The sequence below is a fragment of the Ranitomeya imitator genome, chromosome 4 (assembly GCF_032444005.1).
Source record: "Ranitomeya imitator isolate aRanImi1 chromosome 4, aRanImi1.pri, whole genome shotgun sequence".
NCBI classification, from domain to species: domain Eukaryota; kingdom Metazoa; phylum Chordata; class Amphibia; order Anura; family Dendrobatidae; genus Ranitomeya; species Ranitomeya imitator.
In genome coordinates, this window is record NC_091285.1 from 530,682,531 (window position 1) to 530,706,615 (window position 24,085).

A 24,085-nucleotide genomic window follows, 5' to 3' on the forward strand; every position below is an offset into this window, starting at 1 on the left:
CATTCATACAAGGGGGAGGAAAGCTGAGCCATTCATACAAGGGGGGGAGAGCTGAGCCATTCATACAAGGGGGAGGAAAGCTGAACCATTCATACAAGGGGGAGAGCTGAGCCATTCATACAAGGGGGAGGAAAGCTGAGCCATTCCTACAAGGGGGAGGAAAGCTGGGCCATTCATACAAGGGGGGGGGAAAGCTGGGCCATTCATACAAAGGGGGAAGCTGAGCCATTCATACAAGGGGGAGGAAAGCTGAGCCATTCATACAAGATGGGAGGGGGAACAATTTGAGTGGGGATGAGGGATTTATTATGTGTGGGGACAATTTGAGTGAGGATAGGGGGATTTATTATGTGTGGGGAGAATTTGAGTGGGGATGGGGGATTTAATCTGTGGGGGGATATTTGAGGACACAAAATGAAGAGCAAAGGTGGAGATGGGGAAACAGTATGGGGAAATGGGGGCATGTATGAGGAAACTACTGGGGAATGGGGGGCATGTATGAGGAAACAGTACTAGGCAATGGGGGCATGTATGAGGAAACAGTATTGGGGAATGGGGGGCATGTATGAGGAAACAGTATGGGGGAATGGGGGGCATGTATGAGGAAACAGTACTAGGCAATGGGGGGCATGTATGAGGAAACAGTACGGGGGAATGGGGCATGTATGAGGAAACAGTACTGGGGAATGGGGGGCATGTATGGGCAATGGTTGGCATGTCTGAGGAAACAGTACGGGGGATGGGTGCAGGCAGTATGGGGAGCGAACGGGGGAATGTATGCGGGCACAGTATGAGTAGCGATGTGAAAAATGTATGTGGACAGAGTACGGGGAGTGAGGGTGATGGGATGTGTGCAGACACAGTATGGGGAGTCAAGTGCACAGGCAGTTTAGAAAGCGAGGGGGTAAATATATGAGGAGACAGTATGGTGAACAGGAGGGATGTGAGAGGAGACAGTATGAGGAGGGAGGGGAATAGTGTGATGAGACAGTATGGGGGGAGAAAAGTGAGTGGGCACAGAATAGAGACTTGAGTAGTGGGTTTGTAGCATGGGGGACAGTGTAAGGGCAGAGCCAGGAGCGGACAGTATACCAAGGAGGGGGATTGTGATGAGAGAGTACAGTATAAATACTGGGCCCATAGAGGGGGACACAGTATGAGAGGACAGTGGGAAGAGGGGGCCGGTATGGAAAGGAGAGGTCAGTGTAAAGAGCATGTACCATAAGAGTGACAGTGTGGGGGTCATGTTTTGTGCAGACAATTTAGTGAGGGGCAATATTTCAGTCAGGAGCATTATAATGACACGTGTATCTTTAAGGGCGTCATGTGGAGATTTTCTGCAAAAGAGCGGAGAAGATGGAGGTCTGCAGAGACCGCTGTGGATGAGAAAACTCATCATGGGATCTGGACAAGATGAAGAAAAGGAGAACGGCTCCAGAGGCGACGTCATCTATCAGGTACCTGGATGTAAATGTTATTTGTGATACTAACTAACTCTCATGTTTTATTTATGTTAGGAGCATTAAAGGGGATGTCCAGGTTTGTAATGAGTCTGCAGTCATTCTATGTGTCTTTAGACTTCTGACTTCTCACAGTGCACCCTGCACGCTGTCAGGATTCTCTCGTGCTGGCGATTTTTACATACATGTGGTCACATGCTGACTAGACATGTGTGGCCTCACTCAATGAAAATGAACTGAGCGAGGCCAGGCACGTCTAGTCAGAAGTATACAAATCACATGCTTGTGCTGACATGACTGTCCACCGGCCAGGGAGAATCATAAAAATGTGCAGTGCATGCGTTGTGAGAATTCAGAAGCTGCGATGTCAGGATTCAGCTCTGCAGGTTCCAGTAGTCGTCACATGGACACTTCACTCACATGCGACTTTCACACTTATGGTCAGATGACAACGAGCTTCTCTTCTGCTTCTCTCTGCTTTTCACTGAACATTGAGAGCTTGTAGGTACATGACTAATTGTGCAAATCGCATGTGTTTGCCGGGGGGGGCAAAATGAATTCTTACCCCGGGTACAAGAAAACCGACATTCACCTCTGCCGGTATGCTACTGTGAGCGGTGATTACCGGGTCTGGTGGAGGGATGTATGTGCGCAGTGCAGCACAGGTAGTGAGGCAGGGACTGAGGGTGTGTACAGAGAGAGAATGGAGACCCGGAGACTGTCCTTCCCTGTCTACGCCGTAGCCTGAAGCCCTCATTATCATAGGAATATGTCAGTTAATAAATTATTTTTCTAAAGCTTTCTAATGTAGTTTTAGGTCAGGGAGGGATGGTTAAGGATGAGCTAGCAAGGTGCAGGGACAGGTAGTGATGGCTACTTGCGGACATGTGCGGCATTTGCGGTTTTGCACTTGCGGTGAGACAAAAAAACACTGCTAGCAGTGTTTTTTTCCATTGCTGCAAGTACCGCATTTGCTGGATCGCAGCAAAACCGCACATGTCCGCAACTCCCATAAGGAATGAATGAGGCCGTACACAGTGTTGCCGTAAGTGATCCGTTACGCGACAGATGCGGAAAAACTGCCGAATCTGCTGCAAAAGGCTACTTTCACGTCAGCGATTTATGGCAAAGTCACTGCCGATAGTGTCATACTCACCAATGGGGGAGGCAGCACTAACAGTGCCTAGGGCAGCAGAAAATTTAAATACGGCCCTGGTTATGCATAATCCTGTCTGGAACCCGACTAGTGGACCCGGCCTTGCTCCATACATTTGTATGGAGCAAGGCCGTGCTTTGACTAGGGGCACGCCTCTACAGTAAACTTTTTTTTTTTTTTATGGAACTAATCTTGAACGTATCTAATGAGTTTACACACAGGTTATAACCTTATCTTTGCCCACATAGCCCCCTTTTACAGTGTATGGACTAATTTGATACAACTATTATACTCTTTATTGATTGATTATTGTACACTTGTTGGTTCTCATGTTTTTTATTGCCTTTCTATACTCCTGTGAGCTCATCATTTTGACTTATCTGATATTATTATTGAGATGCTTTTGCATAGATTTTTTGCTCTACTTTGAGCTTCATTAGATCTTATATTTTGTGAAGTGTTTACCAATAATTTAGTCTTTTAACCCCTTAATGACAGCCAATACGTCTTTTAACTGACCTGACATATAAGAGAATAGCCTCCCCATACAGTTGACAATCCAGCAGCTGTCGGCTGTACACTATAGCTAACAACTTGCTGTATCAGCCACGATCAGTGTTTGCACCGTCCAAATCTGTTTAACCCCTTAGATGCTGCTGTAAATAGTGACTACATCATTATAAATGGTTAACAGAGTGTGGGGGCTTCTTCTTTATCCCAATTGGTGCCCTCAGATCATGATTTTGTGGTCCTGATGTTTGCCATGGCAATTCATGACCAAATAGTGGCCTTAGAGACTGACATCTCTAGTAATCTGTTCAGAAGTTAGCGGCATTTAGGTAATAAAAATGCACATTTTCATTTCTGTCATACCACTTTGCATTAATTCCTGTAAAGCACCTGAAGGGTTAATAATCTACCTGACAGCAGTTTTCAATATAGCTTCAAGGTAAAGGGACAGCGCTCCAGTCGGGTGTTTAAGGTCCAAAAATCTTTATTCCAGCCATGATGAAAAGATTAACAGCAACGTTTCGACCGTGCAATCGGTCTTTTTCAAGCATACACCAGAGTGTTTGGGGCCGTCTTAAATAGTGTGGACACCACGCAGGGAGCCAATCACCATTACAGACCCGCCCCCTTAACCATATAATATATACAAATAATAAAAACAATCCCAAAAGGGACATCAAACATATGTGCAATTGTGCATCGCATAAAACTAAGACATCGCCATATAGGTACATGCATTTAATAGCGCACAATAGTTCAAAGATATGCCGTTCATCTTCTGATTTTCATGCAATTATACGCTGTATATTCGTCTCCATAGTAATGGATCACCAATAGGGGGCACTTCCTGTGTGCTTCTGAACACTCATGTCCACTGGCGCCATGTTCCACATTTGGCCAATCAAATTAACCGGTATACTATGTGCGGCACAGCGTCTCCAATTAAGTTGATTCTGTCAGGAGGAATGTACTTACGCTTATACGCCACAAGCTCCTATAGGGTCCCTGCACCGAACGGCAGATGCGGGCATCCGTCATGGAGTGCAGGCGTCAGCGCTCCACGTCATAGCCACGCCCATCACATGATCGGGATGGAGCCGCAGCTTAACGCGAGGCGTCTCTGCATAATGGTCTCTTTGAACTATTGTGCGCTATTAAATGCATGTACTTATATGGCGATGTCTTGGTTTTATGCGATGCACACTTGCACATATGTTTGATGTCCCTTTTGGGATTGTTTTTATTATTTGTATATATTATATGGTTAAGGGGGCGGGTCTGTAATGGTGATTGGCTCCCTGCGTGGTGTCCACACTATTTAAGACGGCCCCAAACACTCTGGTGTATGCTTGAAAAAGACCGATTGTACGGTCGAAACGTTGCTGTTAATCTTTTTATCATGGCTGGAATAAAAAATTTTGGACCTTAAACACCCGACTGGAGCGCTGTCCCTTTACCTTGAAGCTGTTAAGATATCCGGGAAGGGTTCCCTGGACGTGGAACGAGCGCCCTATGAGAGTGAGTGCTGTCAGCCTTCCTTTACTTTATGAGCAGTTTTCAATATGTCAGGGGGTGCTGTTTTTAAAATGGTATAACGTTTGGGGGTTTCCCAATATATGAGACCCCTTAAGTCGCTTCAAATATGGTTAAGTCCCTAAAAAATAAATTTAGTAAATTTCCTTGAAAAAATGATGAATTGCTGCTACATTTTTAAACCTCCTAAAATGCTAACAAAATAAAAGAACATTTTACAAATGGTGCTGATGTAAATCCGACATGTGGGAAATGTTATTTATTAATGGTTTTCTGTGGTATGACAATCTGGATTAAATGGATAATCATTCAAATTTTGAAAATTGCTAATTTTTTAACATTTTTCTCAAATTTTTGATATTTTTTATAAATAAACACAAAACATATTGACCTAAATTTACCATTATCATAAAGTATAATGTGTCACGAAAAAAAAGGTCTCAAAATCACTGGGATTTGTTGAAGCGTTGCAGAGTTATTACCACATAAATTGACACTGGTCAGATTTCAAAAATTTGGCTCCGTCACTAAGGGGTTAATAGGACCGCACAGGGCAGACCACCGTTGAGTGAGTGTGTCATTTGCGCTAATCCTAGGGTGCCAACCTCCGTGGTAAGGTTGTGCTGGGTTAGGGCCATACAGGGAAAGCTGCAGTATTTTCTTTCTGGGCATTGTCCTGATATATGTGCAATTGTTGGGGCTATACTTGAAGATTTTGTATCTTGTATCTTGATTATATCTAATTATTTTTCTTTGCTGTATTGGTTTAACGTTTTTAATAATTGTTCTAATAAAGGTTCATTTTTCAGGGGTATTTTTTTAAGCTGTGTACAGCATGTTGCCAAGGAGACTGACCACCAAACCCTGGCCATGTATGTGCAGTAGTAACGTTCCAGGCTTCAGAGGGGTTATCTAAAACATAGCTGAGTTTAATATGATACTCTTTTTATTCTGAAAAACGCTAAGCATTTTCTAATCTCCTAAAATAGAATTTCAACCCTTTCTTCTTGCTATTGGTCTTTTTTTTCTGACACCCCATGACGTTTTATTTGAATCTCCCAGCATACAGTGGGGACTCTCAAATGAGACATCATCGGGAAGGGGGGGGGGGGGGGGAGGGGGACAGGTGCTGTGGTCACTACCGTAGCTGCTGCCTCCACCCTGAAATGGACCATAAGGGAAGACTCTTTCAGGGGCTGGGCTATTTTCTGCTATTACTGAGCTGGTTTTCAGTACTGACACATGCTCTGTATGCTGCCCCTGATCAACACTGTGTTCATGTCATTACGCACTAACCACGCACGTCCTTGTCAGCTCTAAAGGGAAGTGACGAGCCAGCAAGAGATTTTACCAGCTCGACACTTCTCTTAATAGCCGGGGCGGGAGGACATTGTCAAAGCTCAATGTATGTAACACATTGGCGACCGGGGATACCATATTGAGATTCAAATGAAATGTGATCAGTTGTAAGAAAAAAAAATGATGTTAGAGAGGGAAGGATAAGAATTGTTTTTTTTTTAAAGTTAATTAGAAATGTGCTTAGTTTTTTACATTAAGTAGAAAATCATAACAAATTCAGTTAGGTTTCAGACAACCTCTTTAACTCCTGAGATCATATCTGTCTAGCCCATTGATTTCTATACAGCATTCACCTACCTCTCCTACAGCTCCTGACCTGTTATCAGTCTTGTAGGATCCCTATCCTCTGAACCCCACCAGCACACAGCTTCCATTGCACTTCTAATCATGGCTCTCACTTACCCTTTCCATGTGCTTGTTCAAATATATATGCAAGAATAGATAACCGTTTAGACTCAGAACACTGACACATGGTTAATGTGTTGTACCAGGAGAATCTACTGGCCAGACATAGTTGGAGGGCCTACCCCCCAAGCAACAAGTAATGAAACTGGAGAGTTTTGTGGTGTTGAAAACACAACTCTAATATCCCTTTAAAGGTAAAGCACGATTTGAGACCAGGTCAGTGATTGTTTTTTGCTTTGCCTGCAGGTACATTATATATTACATGAAATGGTGATGGGTGGTATGGTCCTGGAGACAAATATGAATGAAGTTGTTGCCCAGGTTGAAGCCCAAAACAAATTGGAAAAATCAGAGGTGAGTTTCTATGAAGAACAGCAAATACTTTTCATATTGCGATTTTGATATCCACCTTTGGCGACGTTTATTTTTTACTTGCATGTAAAGAGTTTGCCTTTAACGGTTCTTTGTGTCTTTTCACGTTGAACTCTTATTTGGTCATAGATCAGCTTAGGAGAGTTCCGAAAAAGACAGGTACGAGTTACAACCTCCCTCTCAAAAATTCCTAGTGGGCTGACTTGACAATTTTTTCAGATAACATATTCTGCAGCCAGTGAGTAGAAGGCAATCACTGCACAAAATTTTCATGAAACCCAATTGCAAAAATGATCTTTAGCCACAGTTACACGCATTTAAAGGAACCTGCCACTTTCTTCATGCTGCCCAAACTGCAGGCAACATGAATTAGGGCCTGGCTGTAAGATTGCTGCCAGGTATATATTGAGTGTTTCAGAGAAAACATACTTTTTAAATATATTCTCTCAGCATGGCTGCAGGTAGTTAAGTGTCTCAATATAGGAGAGACCTGTCAATCAACTCTAGCAGTGCTGTGAAGAGCCGGCCATGGGTGGAGCTGGACTAGTCTCGTCTCTGCCTTTGTTCTCCAGGTGATTGCCAGGTCTCTCCCCATCGCGAGACACATTTCAGTCACCTGCGGCGGCATTGGGAAAAGCTTCTCCTGTGTCTATATATTGTCTCTGAACCTCTGGAGTGTTCTAGAGAGGGATATATGTCTGCAGTTGTGCTGCCAGCTGCTTGTGTAGCACGAATCATGCAACAGGTTCCCTTTGTGTAGGAAAAATAGAATTTCTCAGTCCCCCATGACAGCACCACAGAGAGAGGGGATCCGCCCTTCAGGGACAGGAAACCTACAGGATAAAAAGGGCAGTACCTCTCCCCTGCATCAGTTTTGGTTTCCTGTCCCTGATGGGAAACCTGCTAGGATGGTACCTGAAGTGTTCCAAAGCCAGTCCGAGTCCTGGCAGCGGGGATGCCCCTGTTACAGCTGGTGCGGTGGTGTCTGAAGCCACCACTGCTGAGACCGAGGGGTTTGGAGCGTGAGCAGGGGGAGCGCAGCCGCCACTCTGGATAGGAGATAGGGGCTACCACGATTGGACGCGCACGAGGAGTTCCAAGATGGCGCCGACACTGGAAATGATAACAAACTTCCGGTTTGGGGCGGGCGCGTGTGCATTGAGTACATGAGGTTTACCAAGATGGCCGCCGCCCCGGATCTATATACAGCATTTCGGGGTCATTTGGCGTGCGCATGCGCAGAGAAGAGGATAAGGGGAAAAACAAAGATTGCGCTTCCTCAGCGACGCAGCCACAGGGGAGGGGCTAATAAGCACAAATTTTTAAAAAGCGGTAGATATAAGGAGCTCCTTGCTGCATGCCATCCTAAGGGTACACCATGGAAGACAGCGACCAGCAGCTCCAACCGCCGCAGCAGCAACTGCGCCACCACCAACGGACAAAACCAGATATACAGAAAAAACGAACTCCTGATGGCACCCTGAGTTCTAGGTCCAGCAGCCTTTCCACACAGCGCAGCAAAAGCTCCCACGTGCTTAAACAGCTACCAACTACGGACCCTACTCTACAGGAACCTACCCCTCCTCCAGAACCGGTACCTGTGGTTGCATCAGATTGGTGAGTGATCTTCGTGAAAGTTCGCTATTGTAATTGGGGTTCCCTCTTCTCCGTTTATCTTAGCCAAGGAAAAGATTGGGGAAAACAAAACACAGAACCTGCCCCTTGTGCGAAAAAGCTTTACCGCAATCCTGGGATAAGAAGTTGTGTGACTCCTGTATAGGACGAGTCCTCTGTGAGGAAACCCCAAATTTTGATTCTGAGTTACGATCCATAATTAAGTCAGAGGTAGAAACTGACTTAAAGGAGGGGGGAAATTAAAAGGAAGGAACATATTGCCTACCCTCACTGTGAGGGTATGTGCACACGTTCAGGTTTTTTCACGATAAAAATGCGATAAAACCGCATTAGAAACTGCAGACATATGCATCCTATCATTTAGAATGCATTCTGCAATTTTTGTGCACATGATACGTTTTTTTCCACAAAAAAAACGCATCGTGGTAAAAAAAAGCAGCATGTTCATTAATTTTGCGGTTTTTTCACGTTTTTCCCGCTATTCTATGCATTTGGAAAAAACGCATCAAAAACGCGAAAAAAAACCGCATGCGGATTTCTGGCAGAAATGTCAGGTTTTTGTCAGGAAAATTTCTGCCAGAAATCGTGACGTGTGCACATAGCCTGATTCTTCCAGCTCCGAGAGTAGAGACTCAGATACACAGGACTCCTCCTTCTCCTCCTCAGATAATGAGAGTGGAGGTCGTCATTGCTTCCCCCTAGATGAAGTCACACTTGTAAAGGCAGTAAGGTCTACTGTGGGGGTGTTGGACCCTCGTCCTGACAAAGTGGTCCAAGATATAATGTTTGGAGGACTAGGTCAAAAACAGCGTAGAGGTTTTCCCCTTAATGAGAACATCCAAGCCTTAATTAAAAAGGAGTGGGAAAAACCAGAGAGAAAGAACTCATCGGTTAAAAGAAAATATCCCTTTGAAGAGGAGGCTTCTACTTCATGGGATAAAGCCCCCAAACTCGACGTTGCGGTAGCTAAAACTACCCTTTGAGGACATGGGAACTCTGAAAGATCCTCTTGATTAAAGAGCAGATGCTTTCCTTAAAGGGGCCTGGGAATCGGCAGGGGGATGTTTAAGACCAGCCATAGCAGCTGCTTGCACGTCGCGATCCCTAATGATTTGGGTTGACAGCTTAAAAAAACAGCTGAGGGATGGGGTGCCTAGGAATAAAGTATTAGAGTCTATCCCTATGACAAGAGGAGCGGCGGCTTTTTTGGCAAATTCTTCAGCCGACTCAAATAAACTAGCATCTAAATCTGCAGCCCTTTCAAATGCGGCCCGGAGGACATTATGGCTAAAGAGTTGGCCAGGTGACCTACAAACTAAACAAAATCTTTGCTCAATCCCATGTGAGGGCAAGTTTCTTTTTGGAGAGACTCTGGATGATATCTGGCAGAAAGCAGGTGACAAGAAAAAAGGGTTCCCTTACCTGGCCCCACCATTCACTAAACGGCCCTTTCGGAATAGGAAATATTTTAGGAAAAAACCACTGAGGGAGCAGAGCAGATGGGATGAAGGGAAAAGAAGAGACAAGGGGTTCCTTTTTGGTAATTCCTCACGGGATAGGAAATCCCCCCCCCCCCCCAAGTGACAACTCCTCCAGGGTGGGAGGGAGATTATCTCAGTTCCTCCCGGCCTGGGAGAAAATTTCAACTAGCCCTTGGATGCTAACCTTAATAAGGTTGGGGCTTCGAATAGACTTTCTATCCCTACCTCCCCAAAACTATGTTGTAACGCCACTGAGGTCCTCTCCTCAACAACAAGAAGCCCTAGAACTGGAAATTATAAAACTGATAGACAAAGCTGTCATCCAGGAAGTCCCCCCTCTGGAGAGAGGGATGGGATTTTACTCCCCATTATTTCTAGTTCCCAAGCCGGACGGGTCCTTCAGAACAATAATAAACTTACGGAAGTTAAACACTTATGTAAGGAACCAGAGATTCAAAATGGAGTCAATAAAGTCAACGATCAAAAACCTGTTTCTAAACTGTTTCATGATAGTACTGGATCTCAGCGACGCGTATTACCACATCTCCATTCACAAGAAGTGTCAAAAATTCCTCAGACTAGCAGTGGTAATGAAAGGAGAGATAAGGGAATACCAATACAGAGCTCTTCCCTTTGGCATATCAATTGCACCCCGCATATTTACCAAACTGATAGCAGAGATGATAGCCCATCTGAGAGAGAAAGACATTTTGATAGTCTCAAATTTGGACGACTTTCTGATTGTGAGCAACTCGACCCAACTCTGCCGTCAACAATGCTACAGAGTGATAGATACTCTAAAAAATTTAGGATGGCTACTAAACCTTAAAAAATCAAAACTAGAACCAACCAGAGTTCAGGAATTTTTGGGTCTCATCTTGGACTCTATTTCTCAACAATGTCGCCTCCCAGTCCAGAAAAGGCAAAAGATAATAAATCAAGTGTCAGAAGCTCGTTAAAAACCCTTCCATGACTCTGAGAAAGGCGATGTCATTACTGGGGTCCCTCTCTGCTTGCCTTCCAGCAGTTCAGTGGGCACAACTCCACACGAGACATCTCCAGTGGGACATTCTGAGAAACCAGGTTATACTAAGGGGACGTTTAGAAAGTCACATGACTCTTAAGTTTATCTACTATTCATTCCCTAGCTTGGTGGATGGATCCCAACAACCTGTCAAAAGGGATTCCCTGGGTGATAGAGGTATCTCGGATAGTTACCACAGATGCAAGTCCCACAGGGTGGGGAGCTCATTTAGACAACAGGGTCACTCAGGGGGTATGAACAGGTCAATAACACGGGGCTTCCTCAAACTGTGGGCAGTGAGTCGTGCATTACTGTTTTTCCTAAACAAATTACAAGGGCATCATGTCCGAGTATTTTTGGACAACAGAGTAGTGGTAGGCTACCTAAACCACCAGGGGGGACCAGGTCTCAAGCACTAATGAAAACCATCTCTGAAATTTTCAGCCCAGTAGAGAACAACTTCCTATCCCTTTCTGCCCTACATATAAGAGGAGTAGAGAACCAGAAAGCGGACTTCCTTAGCCATACCCAATTAAAACACAGAGAATGGTCTCTAAATCAGTACATCTTCGACAAAATTACAGATCTGTGGGGAATCCCTGTAATAGACCTCTTTGCCAATATGCACAACAGAAAAGTGAAAACCTTTTGTTCCCTAGACCCCAGGGGGAACCCTCAGGCCGTAGATGCATTCACGATTCCTTGGACACAGAGTCTTGCGTATGCAAGAGTATTAGGGTACCGTCACACTATACGATTTACCAACGATCACGACCAGCGATACGACCTGGCCGTGATCGTTGGTAAGTCGTAGTGTGGTCGCTGGAGAGCTGTCACACAGACAGCTCTCCAGCGACCAACGATGCCGAGGTCCCCGGGTAACCAGGGTAAACATCGGGTTACTAAGCGCAGGACCGCGCTTAGTAACCCGATGTTTATCCTGGTTACCAGCGTTAAAAAAAAAACCCAAAACAGTACATACTTACATTCCGGTGTCTGTCCCTTGCCGTCTGCTTCCCGCACTCACTGACTGCCGGCCGTAAAGTGAAAGCACAGCACAGCGGTGACGTCACCGCTGTGCTCTGCTTTCACTTTACGGCCGGCAGTCAGTGAGTGCGGGAAGCAGACGGCAAGGGACCTGACGGACACCGGAATGTAAGTATGTACTGTTTGTTTTTTTTTACATTTACGCTGGTAACCAGGGTAAACATCGGGTTACTAAGTGCGGCCCTGCGCTTAGTAACCCGATGTTTACCCTGGTTACAAGCGAACGCATCGCTAGATCGGTGTCACACACACCGATCTAGCAATGACAGCGGGAGATCCAGCGACGAAAGAATGTTCCAAACGATCTGCTACGACGTACGATTCTCAGCAGGATCCCTTATCTTAATATCGCTGGAACGTCACGAATCGTACCGTCGTAGCGATCAAAATGGCACTGTGTGACGGTACCCTTAGAGTAGAAACTAACTTGTCCGAAAATCCTCTTTCCTTCAATAGTGACCTCTCAAATTCCACGCTGTCAAGTGGAGATTCTCTGAGGGTGGAACACCGGTCCCTGTGATAGGAGGTCCGGAAGAACCCAGGGATCGGTGACCGATAACATCCTCAGCCAGGAGAACCAGGTCCTCTTGGGCCAGAAGGGGGCTATTAGGATGAGCCTGGACCTGTCCTCCCTGACTTTTCGCAGAACTGCTGAGATGAGGATAGTTGGAGGAAAAGTTAGGGTTTTCGGACAAGTTAGTTTCTACTCTAATGAAAAGTAGAAAGTTCCGTGACCACAAAAATCTATGGCAAAACCTGGAAAAAATTTTTGTCCACCTCCGGGGTAAGATTACAAGATGGAGTCCCAGTTGCTGAAATATTAGAATTTCCACAAAAGGGTTTAGATCTAGGCCTTTCAGTAAGTACCTTAAAAGTACAGATAGCAGCCCTAGGAGCATTGTACTGTGAAAACATAGCGGCCAACCCTTGGGTAACACGGTTTGTCAGAGCAGCCGCAAGCTCTAGACCAGTAACTATACATACGTTACCAGCCTGGGATTTAAATCTAGCCTTGTCAGCTTTAACAGAATCCCCGTTTGAGCTTATAGAATCAATACCCCTTAAAATTGTATCACTTAAAACTGCCCTCCTAATAGCCCTAACATCGGCCCGCAGAATAAGTGATCTCCACGCCCTGTCTGCAAACCCTCCGTTTACACAAATCCTGGATGATAAGGTTGTACTAAAAACAGACCCTGCCTATCTACCAAAAGTAGTGTCCACATTCCATAGGTCTCAGGAAATAATCCTTCCTTCCTTCTGTCTGTCCAGACCCTAGAAATAAGAAAGAAGAAAAGTTCCACACATTAGATGTGAGAAGGTGTCTAGTTCAGTATATAAATTCCACCCAGCAGCATAGGAAGGAAGGGTCTCTTTTTATCTGCTTCCAGGGACCCAGGAAAGGGCTCAGAGCCTCTAAAGGCACTATAGCTCGATGGGTAACAGACGCGATAGCCTTGGCATACTCATCCACTGGGAACGGCGTTCTGAAGGGACTGAAGGCCCACTCTAGAAGGGCTATGGCGACTTCCTTGGCCGAAAGGTCGGAGGTACCATTAGATCAAATCTGTAAGGCGGCCACTTGATCATCACCTTCAACCTTTTTTAGACACTACCGCTTAGACCTAGCCTCTTCATCTGACCTAACCTTCGGAAGAAGGGTTCTGCAGGCTGTGGTCCCTCCCTAAGCAATAATCTCTGCAATTCTCTCTGGTGCTGTCATGGGGGACTGAGAAAAGCATAGTTACTCACCGATAACGGTATTTCTCAGAGCCCATGACAGCACTTGCTTATTTACCCCCCTCATCACGTGTGCAGTGAGCACATTGTTTTGTATGACGTGTGTTTTTTCTATATAGACACGGTGTTCACTTGTTAAGCAATATGATAAAATTGTATATTTTTTATTGTCACAAACCTGGAGGTCCTCCGGTGCTCTGTAAACCAAACTGATGCAGGGGAGAGGTACCGCCCTTTTATCCTGTAGGTTTCCTGTCCCTGAAGGGCGGATCCCCTCTCTCTGTGGTGCTGTCATGGGCTCTGAGAAGTAATGTTATCGGTAAGTAACTATGTTTTTTCCCCAAAGGTGGACAACCCATTTAATAATAAAGTGCTATCACTTTTTTTATTAGCCAGAAAAGGTGTTTAGATATTGGCTTTGTGTTGCTTGGCTTTGCTACATATTGAGATGATATGTAGTCCTAAACAATAGAGAGAATAGTATAAATCATTGTTCCACTGAACATTAAAATACAAGCACTGTGTGATAATCCACTTTTTGCAGAGATTTAGTAATAGGATTTTTAATAATAGAAAATTAATTTTCCAGTTATTTCCATTTTTCACTATGCATATTACACATTTGTGAGCAATATACAGATGATATGTTTGATATCTTCACCGAGATCTCCTGAGCATTATTACTCCGTGTCTTGTGTCTGGGATGGGCCAGATCTCGGGTATGAGAGGAGCTGCACATTGTGAGACTAGGTAGTAATACTAGGGAAAGTTCATGACTTCTCTTTCTAGAATCTGCTGGAATTTGACTTCAGTTATCTATAATGGACATTACAGATTAAACTACTTCCGTAGATAATGTGTCATCACGGACAGCTAAATAGAACACAACGTGTTTTGGGTAGAGTGAACCAATTCATTGTCCTTATCTGCATCTATTCAATTACTTCTGTATTTATAAAATATGTGGTTATATCATTGTGTGTTGTATCATAAATTTCTGGTACAATTTACTCTGTTCTATTCTTTATGATGGACATTAACAGTGCCCTGATTATCTGACTTAGCTTGTCAGATGCAGCTGTCTATGTGGATTCCAAAAGATTAGTACAACTCGGAGATCCCTTATTTTATTTATTTATTTTTGTGAACCTTTTTTTTGTAAATTAAAACCAGTCTTTTCTTGCAGTCAGGGTGCTAATCTACAGGTTAATAACTTTTCAAACATATGTGGCTGTTAGATGTGATGTTTGATAGCAGGGAGAAAATTAAGTTATGTTCTCCCTGCAGCCGCTCACTTCCTGTCTAGTGGGCGACATCACCAGCATTGAGCCGTCCGTGCTTTCTACAGTGTGCTGTGATCGGTCTTCCTGAAACAAAAGAAGAACTAAATATACAAATGCTATGGAATCAACATATGCAAAAAGTTTTATTGCAAATAACAAAACAGTGACACAGGTCATAAAAAATAATAAATAAGGCTAACACCTATCCTCATTCCCCAAATAAAATCGGTCTTCCTGCTTCTTGAGTGACAGCCTTCTCTGCACATGCGCTGCATGCAAGATGTCATACAAGGGGCAGGGAGAGAGATCACAGCCCTAGTGCTACCTGGATGACTGAAGGCAAACAGCTGCAGGGAGAATATACAGGAACTTAATTTTTGCCTTGCAGCCAAACATCATATTGGCCTATCGAATATTTTGTAAAAGACCATCACTAGGGCTGCTGGTAAATACCATTTTTTATGGTAACTGGTTCCTTTTAAGCTTGAGATTGACATTCAAATATAAGAAGAGTTATTCAACCACATTAAGTAATGAACTTAAAAAGAGGGTGTCAAAAGACCATAATGAAATATTAAAATCATTGAGGGATCCTTGTTGACAGGTCTTTAATAAAGCTATAACATCCTGAGTTTTATGCTACATGACACCATCTGGCCTAAAATTGAAAAGCCACATGCTGGGGCTTTTTTACCCATGTTACTTATTAGCCTTAGATGTTTACAGTTTATAGAACTTTATACAATATAGATCTTTATACAATCAAAACTCAGGATAAAAGCATAATAAGCAAATACCCTGCAAAAAAGAAATGAATAGCAGTAGTGCAGGAATATAATATAGGGCTCTTAGTTGACATACGGTAATTTTAATTAAACAAAAACAACATAAAAGCCACCCCACCTAGTCACTGTGACCCTGTTCGGGACGGAGTGTGTCAAAAGACCAAAATGAAACATTAAAATAATTGATGGATTCTTGTTGACAGGTCTTAAAAAAGCTACATCCCCAGGTTTATGTAAACGACACCATCTGGCCTAAAATTGGAAAGCCACATGTTGGTGCTTCTATACCCATGTTACCTATTAGCCTTAAATGTTTACAGATTATAGGCCCTCTCTATACAGTGTCCATTGAGATCAATCATATAGTGCATATGTCATGGCGGTAATTAGCTTGTGTTCCCGGCACCGTGTTACTGCGTTTGCTGCTCTGCATGGCCGCCACTCTTGAGTCCAAGCAGCACTACCAACTCTACTACTTATCCCTGATTTATCCACATGGCTATTGGAGGCAAGGCCAGATCCTGCTGGAATTTAACCCTGCTGTGTCCTCCAGGGTCTGGACTCCCCAGCCAATCGCCATAGAGCAGGTGCTATATTAGGCAGCTCTCTCCTCCACACCTGTACCTGAGCTTGGGTTCCAGTTTACCTCTATGCCCCGTCAAGGTGTTCTGTTGTTTATACCTTCTGTTACTGACCAAGCTTGTGTTCTTCTCCTGTCTGTTCTCTCCGCTCCTGACCTTGGCTTTGTATCCTGAACTTATATTGTCTGCCCCAACCCCGGACCGTCTAACTATGGTTCCTTCTGTACCTTGCATACATGCTCTGATCTGTGGGTCAAATGCTGCAGGCATAGAGACTGCCCTGGAGTGGCACCTTGTGGCTATCCCATGGCCAAAGCTATTCCTCGCCATTAGAGGTGCTAGTGAAGACCATGTAGCCACATAGTCATGCTCCTCCAGGGAAAGTCCAGCCAGTGACCCAGGGTCCACAACCACCAGTCTTTCAGCATGTGCATGTATCTAATTTTAGCTAGTACAGGCTGGTTTCCAGCAGGACACTCACTGTGTTTTTTTTGCCCTAAGAGGGCATGCATATACGAGTGGTGCATATTGTAGAACTCTTTAGTTATGATTTGATTGGACACATTTGACTGTTTTAAGATTTGTTAATATTTCAAATACTTGCTATATACATTTATAGTCCCGTTGCAGCAGGGTGTCAGTGTGGATAGTATTATTGTCCTGCAGTCAAGGTACAAATCAGACATGGCACAACACCTGCTTTGAACTTGTATGTTATTCCATTGTTTGTGTGGGTTTCGTCTGGTTACTGTGGATCCCTCTCAGTATACAGGTGACTGTATAGAGTTGAAAATGGTTTGTAGCAGAAAAAAAGAAAATACAGTTCACAAAAAGCTAAAAAGAATATTTTCTGTCTTCCTTTTTGTAGCAGTTTTTGCAACAAAACTTAAAATAAGCCAATACCTATATTTTTAGTCTGTCTGCAGAGAGCTGTGCCAGGAGGGGCGGAGGGCTGTACATGCAGGAGTATTGGTGTTTGCGGGAAGGGGGCAGAAGCTGTGTGTAACAGCAGGAGCAGGGGGAGCTCTGCAGAATGTAGCCCAGCCTACACAGCAAGCCACACCCGCCCATCAATTTTCAGAGCTCTGGAACTCGGGGAGAATTTGACTTGATATCACAGGAAGTTAGGGGATTCTCTGCCAAAGATCATGTGGAGACTAGGAGAGCAGCTCAGGTTACAGAAAGATTTGAGAAATTGTAAGGGTTAATCACAGTTTACTGTATTGTCGGAGATTTCTGATTTAATATATAATCTGCCCAGTAGAGGGCAGCAGCGAGAGGCCATAGTTGGAGCGTGGGGGTTTTTGGTGGTTGGTGGGCGGTTGGGAGGAATTGAAGTAAAGTACGAGTGGAAGTGAAGCTGCTGATCCTTGGAAAAAGTCTGGATAGGGTGGTGAAAGTCTGCATCTGTTGGTGACTCTAGGACGCGTTGTTCGGTTTCACATTAGCCGAGTCTTTGAGGACAACCAAGTACACAGCATCTTGGGCTAGGCAACATGGGGCCTTATGTCTAAGGACTTGGGGAAGCCCTGTGTTGGAGAGATGGGCATTCCCTAAGAGTTTCAAGACGGCGTTTCTGATTATTCGGGACTCAGCCCAGCAATGACCCTTCTACTTCAGTTTCAGAACATACCGGTACCATCTTACATCTGAATATATATCCTCATATACATGAATATATGTGCATATATAAATAACCATATAGAGGTCCAGTTAGGAGAAAAGGCCTCTTCTGTAAGAGACGCTTTGAAAACTGCTACGAGTAGGTGATTACTAAAGTACTGACACAATAGTGAAGTTTTATTGATTTATGCATAGAAAGGGTTAATCATGTTGTGTTTTGCTCTCTTATAACTGCTAATTGTGTTTTAAGTGTACCTGCGTATACTCTTTATCGGTGTTGTTGAGAGGAACAGCTGTCATTGTATTTGTTACTAATACACTGGATAACGACCATCCTTTCCTTTTTCCTTTTTTTAAATAAACTGGTAAGATAATATACCGTATTTTTCGCTTTGTAAGATGCTCCGGATTATAAGGCACACCCCAATTTTTTAGGATAAATATAGGAAAAAAAACTTTTTAATAAAATGGTGGTGCTTCTTATAATCCATGCATCTTATTGCTTACCGGGGGTGGTGGCTGCGGAGAAGCAGGGTCCCAGGGTCACTGCTGGAGGAGGCAGGTGTGGAGCGTTGCTGCAGGCTGGGATGAGGGGGTATGCAGGTGTCCTGTGCTGTGGGGGGCTCCTGTGCTGCGGGGGGGCCCTGTGCTGCGGGGGTGTCTCCGGTGATACTGGCGTCTCCGGTGCTGCGGGGTGGGGCTCTGCCAACATTTTGTGAAAGGTCTGAGCCCCCCCGGCAGTTCGTCCATGGTTTTCTGTACGGTGGACTTCGGGAAAATGGCCTCAGGGAGGCGGCGCATGCGCAGATGGAGTTTTCGGGACCAAGATCTCGAGAGATGAGATCTCAGTGCTGAAATCTCATCTCCCAAGATCTTGGTCCTGAGATCTCTATTTTCCCAAGATCAACAGTACAGAAAAGCATGGACAAACTGCCGGGGGGGCTCTGGCCTTTCACAAAATGTCAGCAGAGCCCCCCTGCAGCGCCGAGACACCAGCATCACCCTGGGCAGCGGCGGCGGACACCCCCTCATCCCAGCCTGTAACGGTACCGGTAAGTGGTATATCTGCATTGTAAGATGCACCCCTATTTCCCTCCCCCCCCCCCAAATTTGGGGGAAAAAAGTGCATCTTACAAAGTGAAAAATACGGTAATATTTACTAATATTTGTGCGTGTCTGCTGAGTGTTGCTGTACCCCTTGTCCTGTGGCGGTCCCTCGTCCACGTTTTCAAAATAAAGGTATTTACCATATTTTTTGGACTATAAGACACACTTCTTTTCCCCCTAAAAATTTTTGGGAAAATGTGGTCTGTCTTATATTACGAATGTAGTTTACCGGAGGGTTGCGGTGGTTGAGCAGGGTCACAGGAGGCAGGAAACTGTCAGCGGCACAAGCGGTGTGATGCTGCAGGCCCGGTGTGGGCGGTGAGGCAGAGTGGAGTGAATTGCTTTCCCGGCAGCCATTTTTCTGAAACCGTTCCGAGATCTCAATCTTCGCAAGCGCCGCCTCCAGAGGCCATTTCCCTTAAGCCCACGGCTTGTACAGATAGACATTTCAGCCGGTCTGAGATCTCAGTCTGTGCATGCGCCGCCTCTGGCGGCCCATGGCTTCAGAAAAATGGCTGCTGGGAAAGCAATGCACTCTGCTCTGTCGGGCCCTCAGCATCGCATCATGACTTGACCTTCAGGTCTGGGGTGCGTATTGCATTGTGAAAAACAGCTGTACAAGATTGTTTTCCAGTAATGGCTGCAAGGGCCTGGTACTTTGCCCAGTATTTCTCGCTCGAGTATTTGTGGGGAGGTTTTGGCCAGTATACATTTTGGGGCTTATGTTACAAATATTATACTTTAGCGTGCATTTTATGATAGTTAACTGGTGACTCAGTGCACTCATTCTGAAAATCTGGGGGCGGGCTGATACTGGACGCTATACTTGCATTGCTCGGGGCTCTGCACAATAGACTTTCTGTATTCTGTAATCTGTAACCTGGATTAAGTTATAAAGAGCTGGGAGTTTCTGTTCCAGTAACAATCAGACTGTTGCCAATTGTTTTATGTTTCTTTTTGCTTTCCTGGCCTTACCATTCTGCCAATTGCAGAACTCTGCAGAGAAGACCAGAGAATCCTTTATCGGGATTATAGCCATGCATTTCTTCCCAGTATGCTAGCTGGATAGAGGATCACCCATGCTGCCACCGTATTTCAGGTGGCTTTTCTGATCCTGAGTCAATATGTAGTAGGTATTGTTAAAGGTTTATTGTGGTGTTCTTTTTTAAGCAGCGCAGCAGCTCTACGTTATTTTAGACAGAAGAATGTGTGATCCATCAGTCTACAGTTATTACATTTTGCAGACACTAGAGGTGTGTGGCGGCATCTAATCCCCCTCTCCCCATTTATTACACATACATACATGCTTAGCTGAGCGTGCATTGTATCTAACAGCATACTTTGTGTAGTACAAGCCTAGACCACCACCCCAGTATCTTTTCTTTCCCATTTCACCACCTGAGTGGTATCACTAATGTCTATTGCCTGTGTGTAGTAAGATACTTACCAGCTGCCGTCTTCTGCTCTTCCTGGGGCCACTCCTGTTCCATGCCACCATCGTGTGACCACAGCGCCACATCTCTCAGTGTAAGTCTATGTGAGCCTTGTTCTGGTTCCCACAGACTTACATTGAGAAGTGACTTAAGCGATCCGGCAGGTCACAAGTAGCAGATCATGACCGGAGCGGCGCCGAGAGCAGCAGAAGATGGCAGCTGGTAAGTACTTTACTAGATGCGTGTAATGGACGATACTGTAATACTTCAGGGGGTGATGTAAAGAAATGCCAGATTGGTACTTTTAAGAGATCATTAGTTGACATGCCTAAGTGTATTTTTCTATTGTAACTTATCTTGAGGTCTTACCATTTATTTTTTGTCTTCTTTTCTACGTGAACTTTATTTCTGACAGACTGGATTTTCTGCCGCTCCAGCCAGAGCGGTTTCCGCAGTGAAGAGTATGAATTTACCGGAGCTGCCACGAAATATCAATATTGGTGACATCAACATCAAGGTTCCCAATCTCTCTCACCTGGTATAAAAGAGGCCAAGACCTGCGGGTGTAACTGTTCTGGCGCAGCCGCTCATCTCACACTTATACTCTGGACTGTTTTTATTCTCATTTTATCTGTATTCAGAGAATAGGATGTTGTAGACCTACTACTGTATGTTATTGTGACATGTAATGGAAGCCAGTCTTCTCATATATAATGGTGGTAGGTAGACAGAGTGTGTGCTTAATCTATCAATTCAGCGGGCTGCACACCAATTGATAATGAATGCAGAATAAATGTTACTGGCAGCTTACCGCAGAAACTGCACACAATCTGTCTCACACGTCCTGGGTCAGTGTGCACAGGTGAGAAAAGGGATTCCACTACATTATGGAGAGACTGCAACCATATTTAGGGAGCAATCTCTTTGGCTATAAAACCAAAGGCATAGGTATATACTCATCGGCCTTTCTTCAGTATAAGACTTTGTTCACCTCTGCTCTGGAGGCTCAAGGATTCCTTTTGTTCTATTTTTTGTAATAGGAAAAACAAAAACCTGCATGCAGCATTATATTTTCCATTTAAAGGGAATCAGGGAAATTTTCACCAGGTTTTTGCTACCTAATCTAAGATCAGCATAATGTTGAGACAGACCCTGCTCCCAGCAATGTGTCATTTAATGGGCTGCTTGCCGTAGATTTGATGATCTCCTGCTTATAAAACCGTGATTTTATCACTAGAGGACTAGTAAACCTGCTGCCATGTAATCCTCCATAATCATGAGTTCCCACCACTGATTGGCAGCGTTGTGCCTATGCACAGTGTACACAGTGTCAATCATTGGTGTTGGTGGGGTTATACAGAGCTCAGCATTCAGGGAACTGATAGATCTGCAGCAGAGAAAACAAGGATAGGATCGAAACTGCACAAACCAGTAAAGTAAGTTACACATTGCTGGCATCTGGGTCTCCACCCCTGGATTATGCTTAACTCACATGGGGGAGTAAAAACCTGATGACCGATTCCCTTTAATGTGTTGGACATCTCAGTGGAGCCCGACAGACCCCATTATATGTTAGTGGAGAAGCCACAACACCCATGTGAACAGAGCCCAAGGCAAATGGTTAATGAGATATATATATATATATATGTATATATATATATATATATACATCTTTTGGTGCCACACTGCTCTTCATAGGAAGTAAGTCAAAAAAGGGAATGTATCATTTTATGTATTTATTATCAATATAATATGAAATGTTTGTTCACTATAATACTGACCTATAAACGCTGAATATTTGTTAGGGGAGAAAATATTCTTGATGATGATGTGAAATATTTTTGTTTTCCATTTTCCATCCTGTGGATGTTCGCTTGTTGTTTTCTGTTTCTCGATAAATTGTCTCCGTAGCGTGAAAAGCAAGTTCGGTAATATATTAAGTGTGCCTTGAGTTGATTCCATTAAGTTCCTTTGCCTTGGAAATTAAACCTACTTTTATATAAGTGAAATTGGATTTTTAATTATTTCAACATTTTTTTTTAGGTGTGAGTTCAGTAACTTTATCTGGGCTTCTCCTACTCTTTGGGTTCCACCACTTTTTAAAAGTTATGAGTCAAAGATGTTTTCCGAGTCTTTGATCGCCTTTTGTTATAATTGGCCATCAGTATCAGTTTGGTAGGCAATCTGACTCTTGGTGTACAGCCTATGTGTTGCATTGTTTCCTCTTTTGTGATTTCATTTCAGCCTGGGCACATAGTTTACGGCCAGATTTGCACATCTGTTTCTTGCAGTCCATACTTGAACAGTGATGCACGGACCAACTACGCGTCCATGTACAATGATCCGTACTGGGATCTCGTAATGTGTGTGAATCCGGCCTATCACTTTGATGATTTAGCTTCATTTTAACTCTCTGGTACACTGCTTATTCATAGTTTAACAAGAAAGAATACCCATTAAAAATAAACTTTTAATAATTACTTTAAAAATATGTATATTTAAAAGGCAAAATAGCCTCAATTCAGAGGTGGTTAATTATCCACAAAAAAAAGTTGACAATAGAAACCACAAACCAATGACACAGTTGGATATATATTGTGGCATTGGAGGTTGTCACCCTATTGATGAGTGCCAGTTGCGCTTCTGCTCAATGTCAACGGACCCGATCAGGTCCTGTAGATCCCTCCTCCAATATATTTGTAAACAAAAACAAATTAAACCAATCCAGAACCAGATCCCATAGGGACTTCAAATACCAAAGTCATCCAGCCTTCATAATAGCCAAAAGTATATCACGGACTAAGCTTATTACACAAATTCATATGAATCATCCACTGTGTGGTTTATGACCTACAATGAGTCCACATCACATCATGGATGACACACGTATATGATGTCAGTTTTTTTCTGGAGCCTCCTGATGAATCAGATGGCGGAGGGGAAATGCGTTGAGGCTACTAAGGATTCTTTTACGCTTACCGGGATTTTTGCGGGCCGTATCGCCTCAATTTTCACAGTCTGACGCAATAACGGATCGCATTTTTTGGGTTTCCAATACTATGGAAAAAGTATTGGGGAAAAAACGGCGTTCCGCAAAACCAGAAGTCACGGTGCACCGCAAAAACAAGCTTCCATTGTTTTTTCAGCCCCATTGATTTTCAGGCTTGATATTTTTTCATGGCCGTAAAAACGGCCCTAATGGAACTCCGTGGAATTATTGCGGCCCGTTTTTGTGACCCCATAGAAATCTATTGGGGCCGCAAAACCACAGTAAGTGTAAAAGAAGCCTTAAACAGCACAAGATGCAGATAAGTGCATTTATTTATGATGCCCTATTGTTTGGCTTTTTTTTTAATGTGCCCTATGAAAGGCAGGCAATTAAAAGTATTGGCTAATTGATGAAACACCCTGCAGTTCTTGTCCATTTCCTTTGATCTCTATATCTAGTCCCCCTTTTTTTGGTCAAGTAACTCTAGGTGTAACGTACAGTGGGTACGGAAAGTAATCATACCCCTTTAAATTTTTCTCATTAATGTACATTCTGCACCCCA

General features: G+C 44.0%; 1 protein-coding gene across 2 annotated transcripts in view; it reads left to right on the top strand.

The window, feature by feature from the left end:
* The window catches only part of AP3S2 (adaptor related protein complex 3 subunit sigma 2), a 123,096-nt gene extending 100,553 nt beyond the window's left edge, over positions 1 to 22,543 (top strand). The window contains exons 1-3 of one of the 2 annotated variants that reach the window (XM_069766188.1): positions 985 to 1,457; positions 6,670 to 6,777; positions 20,950 to 22,543. In XM_069766188.1, the coding sequence (XP_069622289.1) occupies positions 1,215 to 1,457; positions 6,670 to 6,777; positions 20,950 to 21,078 (480 nt within the window). In that variant the 5' untranslated portion in view covers positions 985 to 1,214 and the 3' untranslated portion in view covers positions 21,079 to 22,543. Of the gene's footprint in view, positions 1 to 984; positions 1,458 to 6,669; positions 6,778 to 20,949 lie in introns of those variants that run through there. The other variant, XM_069766187.1, reaches the window with a different exon arrangement.
* The last annotated feature ends 1,542 nt before the right edge of the window (positions 22,544 to 24,085 follow it).